The sequence below is a fragment of the Symphalangus syndactylus genome, chromosome 18, assembly GCF_028878055.3.
Source record: "Symphalangus syndactylus isolate Jambi chromosome 18, NHGRI_mSymSyn1-v2.1_pri, whole genome shotgun sequence".
Lineage (NCBI taxonomy): Eukaryota > Metazoa > Chordata > Mammalia > Primates > Hylobatidae > Symphalangus > Symphalangus syndactylus.
In genome coordinates this window covers 75,251,347-75,260,852 of record NC_072440.2, presented here as the reverse complement: position 1 = coordinate 75,260,852, position 9,506 = coordinate 75,251,347, and the positions used below count along the sequence as shown (strand labels likewise).

At 49.7% G+C, this 9,506-nt stretch overlaps 1 protein-coding gene across 12 annotated transcripts in view; it reads right to left on the bottom strand.

Moving 5' to 3' along the window:
- PDXDC1 (pyridoxal dependent decarboxylase domain containing 1) overlaps nt 1-9,506 on the bottom strand; it is a 66,831-nt gene that overhangs the window by 3,437 nt on the left and 53,888 nt on the right. For 8 of the 12 annotated variants that reach the window (XR_008652454.2, XR_010117195.1, XM_055252452.2 and 5 more), the window contains 9 exons: nt 9,037-9,125; nt 7,933-8,038; nt 6,101-6,272; nt 4,994-5,112; nt 4,574-4,695; nt 3,600-3,692; nt 3,425-3,521; nt 2,120-2,224; nt 1,442-1,674 (listed from right to left, as the gene is read on the bottom strand). Coding sequence is in view for 10 of the 12 variants with exons in the window: in XM_055252452.2 (XP_055108427.2) it covers nt 1,442-1,674; nt 2,120-2,224; nt 3,425-3,521; nt 3,600-3,692; nt 4,574-4,695; nt 4,994-5,112; nt 6,101-6,272; nt 7,933-8,038; nt 9,037-9,125 (1,136 nt within the window). In the remaining 2 variants the exon portion in view is untranslated. Of the gene's footprint in view, nt 1-6; nt 1,675-2,119; nt 2,225-3,424; nt 3,522-3,599; nt 3,693-4,573; nt 4,696-4,993; nt 5,113-6,100; nt 6,273-7,932; nt 8,039-9,036; nt 9,126-9,506 lie in introns of those variants that run through there. The other 4 variants (XM_063623739.1, XM_055252455.2, XM_055252451.2 and 1 more) reach the window with 1 other exon arrangement.

Below are 9,506 nucleotides of genomic sequence, written 5' to 3'. Positions count from 1 at the left end.
CACTGGTAACAATTTCAAGAACCTTTATTGAAACCAACATTCAAATAATATCTCAAGGGTGAAATGTTTCAGCAAAACCAATTTAACAATTCCAAATATATATAAAAACATGTAATTTTGTTAAAGGTAATAATTTACCCCTCCCCCATTTTATCTGCTATACTTCATTGCACCAAATAGGGAAGACTGTTTAATCATCTGCACCAAAAAAAAAACCCCTGCATTTTGACAAGTGTAAATGTCAAAAATCCCATCAAATCAGAGTATAATTATAGGCTTATTAATATAACTAAGGCTTCCAATACTACAGTCCAGAAACCCAGTGTGAATTCCCCATTTTCAGGTCTCCCAAAAGCTTGACTGCTGGACTAAGAAGGCACAGGGGCCATTACTTACGACGAAGTGACGCAGTACTTCGGAAAAGTAGGAACGGGCAGTGCGAGCAAGCTTCTACTGACTTAAGCAGGGCGCCTGGCTGGTTCAGCGTGAGAGAGAGCTCTGCTGGCTAGTGTTTCTGAGTTGGGCCCAGGTGAGCTGCCAGGGCAGTGGAAGCTTCAGTGGAGAAAGGTCAAAGGGGTACTTGTTTTCAGATTTTAACCAGGTGGGTGCTACGTAGCACACGGAAGAGCAGGCTCTTCAGGGTAGCATCTATCAGGTTTTCAGATACTAAACAGAAATGAGCACAGTCTGTACTTGTGTGCCAATTTAAAAGCTTTACCAGTATTTAAAAATACATGGTCGGGAGGAGACTACAGTTTCTCTTTACAAACAGTATAAAGGGAGAAACGGGCTTGTGGCAGAGGACAGTCCCAGACAGCAACCTTGCCACGGCTCAAGTGGACACAGTCCTTACTAAGTCTCCAGGAAGAGCAGTAGCTGGGGAGGGCTTCTGATGCTCTTATTTACAATCCCACAATCACTGCTCTCCTTCAAGCCTAGCAGTCCTGTTGTATACTGCAAATTGATCGTACTAAAGACAGCAAAGGATACAGCCAGTCTCGCCTCTGTGAAGTGTTGCAGAGAACCTGGAGAGTGCTGATAAAAAGCTGTTTTACCAAAAAGTTGCCACGTGCAACCTCATGTACTTACGCTTATGTTTAGAAAGAGCAAGGGTGCAAGTGGTAGACACTTGAAATTTGAAGTGTTTTTTGTGAATAAAAAGTGTTTATGGTAACTTAGGGAAAAGTGGTATTAGGACAGCAAACAGTTCCTGGTGGTTCTACATATACATGAAGTTAGACAAGGTGACTGCCCTCCTAGAAAGCCTACCTTTCAGGCACATATTTGTGTGAAAATCCCAGTGAAGCACAAACAACAGTAATTTATAGTAGTATGTGGCACAGTTCACATTTCCAACAGAACTTCATCTTCCCTGAAACAATACTCAGCACAGTCTCAAACCACACAGTGAGTCTTATCTTAAGCTCTCCGGTCCTTCTACCTGTGGGTGGTCATCTTCTGGGTGTGGGACCCCTTTCTGGAAGACCTCGGACTGGTCGGCGTGCTGAGGGCTGGGAGCCCCTGGGTGTCCCTCAGTGCTGCTAGCCTCGAGAGTGATCTGCTCCGGCCCACAGGACAGGCGCTCCACCTTTTCTAAGTCTTCAATGTGACTGACTGAGCTGGTCTCACTCAAAGCATCTGAACCTCGCAGGGACCTTTTAAAAGGCTTCTGGCCTACAGAAAGGGCAGACAGACTGCACTGAAGCTCAGTGAGGATACTTCTGCAACACAGGCTGTCTGTGCAACAGATAATTGCTTTATTTCACAACACAGCTTCAGCAGAAACCTTTACTGGCTCTGAGGTGTTTTAGGAGATGAGAAAACCGAGAGCTGCTAGTGTGACACCAACATGCTCCCCAGGCCAGGGAACTCTAAGGTCATCTTCATTAGGAAACGCCCAGGAGGGTAAACACCACAGTGACAATGTCATCTTTCAAGACCCCAACTTAATCAAGGCTGAATCCCACGGCTACCAAAATGGTTAAAGAGATGGTAGTAGTTGGTCTTAAGTGAAGAGAAATAGACCTCTGAAGTTCAAGAACCCAGAAAACAAAGGAACGCAAGTAACAGCCAGCAGGGGAAACCTGTTACCTGAATTCTGCGCAGAGGCATCACTTACCTGGAAGCCTCTGCTTGGTGCGACTGCCCGAGGGCGTTGGAGGCGGTGTGACTCCGGCACCTTGTGCTTTGTAGACATATATGGGTTCTGTGGACTCCAGAGAGCCTGCGGGAGAGGAGAGGGCTGGGTGGAGGCCACAGGCACAGGCTGCCCTTGAAGACACCACCTGCCCTCACACAGCCTTGCTCCCCAGTAACCTCCTTCCAGCCATTGAGCCTGCCACAGACTGGTGGAGAGGAGGGCACTTATGAATGTGCCATGAGCTAGAGAAAGCCGCCTCACAGGGCCATTACCGCCAGCACTCGCCAGCAGTGCGGCATAAGCGCACCCAGGGAGCCAGGCCCAACAGGGAAACGTACTGTAGCCACAAGAAGTGGGTGCCTCTTGTCGGCCGGGCGCGGTGGCTCACGCTTGTAATCCCAGCACTTTGGGAGGCCGAGGCGGGCGGATCACGAGGTCAGGAGATTGAGACCACGGTGAAACCCCGTCTCTACTAAAAAATACAAAAAATTAGCCGCGGGTAGTGGCAGGCGCCTGTAGTCCCAGCTACTCGGAGAGGCTGACACAGGAGAATGGCCTGAACCCGGGAGGCGGAGCTTGCAGTGAGCCGAGATTGCGCCACTGCACTCCAGCCTGGGCGACAGAGCAAGACTCCATCTCAAAAAAAAAAAAAAAAAAAAAAAAAAAGTGGGTGCCTCTTTGCTGAAGGCTAAGGCTTGGCAGATTAGAAATCAGATTATCTTTTGCTTTCATGACAATAGAGTCATCGTTTCCTGGGGAAGAATGAAGGAAGGGGCTCAAGTGTAGGAAATTATTTCCTCGGTAGAACAGGAAAGGAGGAGTCACGGACTGTTAACACCCTCCCCACATTCCAGCGGCTGAAACGCTTGCTGGCTGCCTGGTTCAAAATAAACCGTGCCAGCGCTCCATGCTTCAGTCTCTGCATTGCCACTTGCAAAAGCCGTCCTCTGCTGGGGCAGAACACACATGAAGACAAGAACTATTAACCCTGAACCAAAATGCCCAAGACACAGCACCCTGAGAGTCTGCACGGCTGTCATGGCCTCGCGGTGGCGACAGCTGTGGAGAGCGGGTAGCTGCTTTCTTGCTGTTTCAGCCACCAGGGTGCGGGGGGAGGAGGACAGGGCACACTAGACCTTGTCTCCTCAGATGCCCGGCCCACACCCAGTGACGAAGAACGGGAACCAGGCCAGGCTTCTCAGTGGGAAGAGTGCTGGGACCCAACGGCATTTGGTGAAACCTCCCAAGGTCAAAAAGACCCAGGAAGAGGCTCTGCCGTCTTACCTGCTGTCAAGTTAAAAGTTCTTCCCTTCTGTAAAGCCTGTACTGGAGAAAACCAATTCAGCACGGAGCCCACTACAGGGATCTGCCGCAACACCCCCTGCAAGACAGGACCAGCGCTCAGGGCCGCCTGGCCTCGCGGCGGCTCCCCCAGCCTGCTGCCCGTCGGGGGCCTCACCTCTTCCAGAAGCCGTTCTTCATTTGCCTTCTGCAGCTCCACCTGAGCTTCCTGAATGCCTTTCCGAACCACTTCTGTCATGTTTTCCAAAAGCTGTGGCAAGACCAAGAAACGCATTACTTGTTTAAGCTTCTCAGCTGGGGCCCAGAAGAGCTAGTAACACAGCACTGAGGGAATTTTTCAAAAGCAGGTCAATGACATCCTGCATTGAAACGCCGACGTAAAAAGAAAACAGAAAATCAAAGACAAGCGGATAAAATGGTCACAGGCCTAGGCAGACACACCTTGGTGACCTGCCTCATTTGCTATGCATTCTTGAAAACAGAGTTAGAAGTCATAAAGTCAGGCTGGAAAGAAACCTTAAGGAGTCCACCCAGCAAGGAATGAAGCTGGCTCCTCGGCCGCATGTCCAATGGCACGTGTCTCTCTCCTTTTAGAGCAGTCTTACCTTGGTCCCTCTTCTCTCCTTTTGAGTGATTTTTAGGGAAGTAATCATCTGTTTGGAGGATACCTTATCAGCCTTGTATCCTGGTCCTCCATGCTAAGTGACCCACAGCAGTAGGTCTATTCCTGGTGGGAAGTGCTGTAGGGAAGGGGGGTAGGGGGAACCACACATAAAGCAGCCCGTTTCATTCACCCTCAGGACACAGCTCCAGAGCGGAAGTCCTCCCTGACCTTGGTGACAGGGGTGTGTCTGCCTGTGTGTCCAGCTACCCGCCCTCTTCTCCAAGGCAGGGTTACTACACAGCATGGCTATGTGGATCTTTCCCCCTGAGCTTGTGAGATCACTGGGGCATGTGTCAAATCCACTTGGCATCCCTGACACCTGGCACAAGGCCCAGCTTACAGGAAACACTGACAGACTTTGAGAGACAACGGACAGACATCCCAAGGGCAGCTCCTTTCCTAGTGGCCCCCGCTGTTTGGTGGGACAAAACTGAGAAAAGGAATAAACACTGATGGGTGCTACGGACCCTCGAGTTCTCCTCTATCTCCCGGGCTGTGGCCGCAATGGTCTCCACGAGCTCAGCAGCGTCGACGTCATCGCTCGCCATGCCGACATAAAGGCAGCTCTTCATGCTCTTATACTCAGGGCCTGCAAAGGAAACGAGACAAACTTGGGTTTCCAAGTCCTCTGTCATGGGTGAGACGTGGACCTGCTCTCCTGTTCAGTGTCCTGACCACACACAAAGGGGTCTCCTCCATGGAGATTCTAGGGGCGGAGAGAAGGGTCTGCAAGGCTGCAGAAAGGGAGGGAGGTCTCAGAACTGCACTTTTGCCTGGAACTCAGCCAGAGAGACGCTAACCCTCCAAGAGATGAGCCATCTTCTTTAAAGCCAGTTAGCAAGTGTCCTTCCAAACCTCACAGTTGACTTATAAAAGTAAGTAATTACCTATTTTAAAGGTTAGGTCAGATTCCAGTTCATTTAACTTTTTCAGGAGTCCAGCATGGATTTTTTCCCCTTCGGGATCTGATTTCAAATTGCTCTTATCATCATTAGCATGTTCATACCTAAAACAACATCAAACCACAGCATTTCAGCCTAAAAGATCAAATGTCTCTTCTGATACAGGATTAGAGGTGGAGTAGAAAACTAAATATTAGCAAGACAATGCAGTGGAACTAATGGGCAAAAGAGCTACTGCGAGTGTCTCCAGACCACAAACTTTCAGGAAGTTTGCCAGGAGTAAAGAGAAAGTCACAGGAAAGCCTCTTTTTTTTTTTTTTTTTTTTTTTTTGAGGCAGGGTCTCACTCGGTGGCCCAGGCTGGAGTGCAGTGGCATGATCTTGGCTTACTGCAACCTCCACCTCCTGGGCTCAGTTGATCCTTCCATCTAAGCTTCCCGAGTAGCTGGGACTACAGGTGTGCACCACCACCTCTGGCTAATTTTTGTATTTTGTAGAGATGGGGTTTCACCATGTTGTCCAGGCTGGACTCAAGCTCCTGGCCTCAAGTGACCTATGCTCCTGTTGGCCTCCCAAAGTGCTGGAATTACAGGCATGAGCCACCATGCCCAGCCGAAAGCCTAAGTCTTTAGTTCCATGCGAGGTCTGGAAGTCTCATGTGCAATACAAAAAGAGGTTTGCCTCACCTCTGAAGGCGAGAAAGCAGCCACAGGACTGCACCCACTGAAAGGACAGGGGAGTTCTCTCCCCGAGAGCTGGGTTCTTTTTCTTACTGATTTGCAACTCTCTATATGCCCTGGATAGCAACCATTGTCAGTGAGTGATATATAGCTGTTGGCATCTTCTCCTAGGTAGCTGAAAGTCGGCACCTACAGACAGAACATTCAGCAACTCCCCTCCCTGAGTGCCATGCTGGCCAAATCGCCTGCTTGCACTGTGGTTTTGTAAATGCGCAGAAAACCGAGTTGAATTTTCGTTAAGCATATTGTGACTACACATTCATCTTGGATTTCTAAGATGGTTCAGAAAATGACCCACCCGTGTTCTTTATACAGAAGAGTCTCCAACATCAAGTGGCAGGCCAAGACTTTACCTGACAACCCCTATTCCAGGCCAGTTAGGGTCATCGACATATAGGAGACCTGCTGTTGCTTCCACTTCCTGCTTGAACTCTTCACGCAACTGGAGCGTACAGCACAGCACTGGCAGTTTGCTTTCTATGCAGGCTACGAGCTGATCCACATCCTCTCCCCGAGTTCCTAAAACTGAAGATGTTCACAATGTCAGAGAAATGCTCACGAGATGGCCAATGACAACAGGGCAGGGCTCCCTCTTCCACTACTGGGAAGGTCAAAAGCTCGAGGTACTCCAGTTACCGGGAGCCATGGAGATTTTAAAAAAAAGGCACTCAACCCAGACATGGAACAATTAGGGTCAGAAACGGACACAGCTGGCTGTAGCAGGTGTGGAGTGTTTCTCTCACAGATGTGGCCCACAGTGACATATTCCAGTGTTAGAAATCACTCTTCCCACAGCAAGCCTACTTCAGGCAGGCTGGAGACATCACACCATTGGTTCAGCACAAAAAGGCAACCACAGATTCTGCACATTCCTATGACTGAGAGAAAGGAAGTACTGTGGTGGGCTGCTGTCCCCAAACAGGAAGGGCAGGGAGATGGTGACAGCGCCGGGCCTCAGGGCTCACTGGCTTACTTTTGCAGTTTTAGAGACTAAGTCTCTAGAGCTGTGGCCAGGCAATCCTTATAGTGGCCAGTGTTTTGGGAATCTGAGGCAGGAGGATCACTTAAGGCCAGGAGTTCAAGAGCAGCCTGGGTGACATAGTGAGACCACGTCTCTATGAAAAATAAAAAAAAAAAAAAATAGATGTGATGGTGTTCGCCTATAGTCCCAGCTCCTTGGGAGGCTGAGGCAGGGGATTGCTTGAGCCCAGGAGGTCGAGGTTGCAATGAGCTATGGTCAAGACACTACATTCCAGCCTGGGTGACAAATGAGACACTGTTTCTAACAATAAAAATAAAAACCAAAACACAGATCCCCAGGCTCCATTCTAGAATCTCTAGGGGTGGGCGGCCACTGGTTGTGTGTAAAACTCCCAGGTGACTCTAATGTGCAGTGGGGAGTGAGAACAAGGCCTTGCAGTGGAAAACCGAGAGTCACAAGACATCAAAATACAGGAATTCTAGCCTGGCCAACGTGGCAAAACCCCATTTCTGCAAAAAATGCAAAAATTAGTCCAGTGTGGTGGCTCATGCCTGTGGTCCCAACTCCTCGGGGGCTGAGGTGGGAAGATCACTTGAGCCCAGGAGGTCAAGGCTGCAGTGAGCCATGATTGCACCACTGCACTCCAGCCTGGGTGACAGAGCAAGACCCTGTCTCAACACCAAAAAAGGAATTCAAGTGATGACTTTTTTTTTTTTGAGACGGAGTCTCCTCTGTCCCCCGGGCTGGAATGTAGTGGTGTAATCTCAGCTCACTGCAACCTCGGCCTCCCGGGTTCAAGTGATTCTCCTGCCTCAGCCTCCCAAGTAGCTGGGACTGCAGGCGTGTACCACCATGCCCGGCTAATTTTTTGTACTTTTAGTAGGGGCAGGGTTTCACCATGTTGGCCAGGCTGGTCTCGAACTCCTGACCTCAGATGATCTGCCTGCCTTGGCCTCCCAAAGTGCTGAGATTACAGGTGTGAGCCACCATGCCCGGCCAATTCAGGTGACTTCTAAATTCTCATTCTGATTCTGGTAAGTTACATGGGAATGTTAATCTACCTAAATTTAGCCCAAAAGAAAAGAAAATGCCCCTCCAAAAAGAGATGCTAATAACTTTAGGAGAATGGAATATCATAAGTGCAAGCTAATCTACCCAGCAGCCCCAGAACAAAAGCAAGGGATGTCCACCGAGCCTGGTTACCTGCTGCCGTCATCAAAGGGCTGAACCGCAAACACGTGCCCTCAGCTTCCAGATCCATGACCGTGAGGCCGCTTGCAGGCACCAGCTGCTTCAGCTGTTCTCCCAGCTGTGAGGAGGACACAATGAACACCCTCCCGTAAGGAGGGACGCAGGCGTCTTCAGGACCCACCCTCATCCCCTCGGCCCCAGACCAAAGAGGCTCCGGAGAGCTGGTTCCTGCTCATCTTTTGACTGTCTCTGATTACTTAGAGCAGCTTTTTAAAAACAGTAAATTTTATGTTTTTTCTTATTAATACAAGTTCATTGTAGAAAAATTTAGGAAATACAGGTAAACAAAAAGAAGAAAGTAACAATGACCCACAATACATTACTAAGCGACACCCACTGCTGACATGTGATCTGCCCCCAGCGTCTTTTCTCTGAGTGGCGGGCAGGGGGTTGTAGTTGTTGTTGTCATAAAACATGCTACTCGACACTACTTAGTAACCTGCATTGATTCATTTCATTTATGATGACCAGTTCCCTTCTGCTTGAGACATTCAGCTCCGTGGTCTCTCACAGCTGTGCTGAGCCCCAGCATGGATGTACCAGGACTTATCCGCCAACCCTGCTAGGCTGGGCGTGTCCAGCATTGGCTAGAACCACTGCTGCTGCCGCCGCCGTCCCACACTGTTCACAAGACCCTTCAGACTCAAATCCTAGAGCTGCTATTCAGTGCCCAAAAAGCTACCGAAGCGCAGGCCTGGCTCCACACTGCCAGGTGCAGATGCTCAGCAGACTCTGCCTGGGGCTCCCGGCTGTGCTGCCTGGGCTCACCAGAACCCACCACAGCTGCCCTGCAGCCCACATTTTGCCTGTTGTCTCACAGCCTTATACGGCAGCAAGGAAAGCGAGGGAGCAATGCTGGAAGGACTTGCCAGAGGTGACCCAGCTCATGAGGCGGTAACATAATGGGGAACAGAACTCCAGAGCAGGCCCGGCACCGGCAGGGCGGCTCCTCCTGTGGGCCTCAGTTCCCATACATGAGCACAAGTCACCTCACTAGCAGGTGGGATGGTGATGGATGGGGAACTGAAAGGAAGGGCGGGCGACTGCCATTCTCACCCAGCGATTCAGCGCATCACATGAGTGCCTCTCCCGGCCGACTGCTGAAGGTGTCATGTTGGGCACTGGGACGGCTTTAAACACCGGATCTGACACCAAAACAGAGCAAGGGAGTCACTCCCAGAAACATGGCTGACCAAAAAAAAAACACCCTCCAAACCCCACATCATTCCCATCCCAATGTTAGCGCGAGGGCATTGACTGTTATTACTGAATTCTCATGTATTATCTGACAGAAGGGCTACATTTCTTTTTCCTCGTGATCTATGTAACATTTGAATACATTCACATAAAACAGAATTATTAATTTCATTTTTGAAAAGGTTTGTTTCGAGGGATTTCAAGAGGAAACAGCAATTGTTATAAGTTACTAACTAGTTTACCAAGCACCGTGTGAGGTCTCTGAGTGCCACGATCATCCAACCAGGCCTCACAGTGGGTGCCAACCCATGCCAGGCACACAGCCCGAC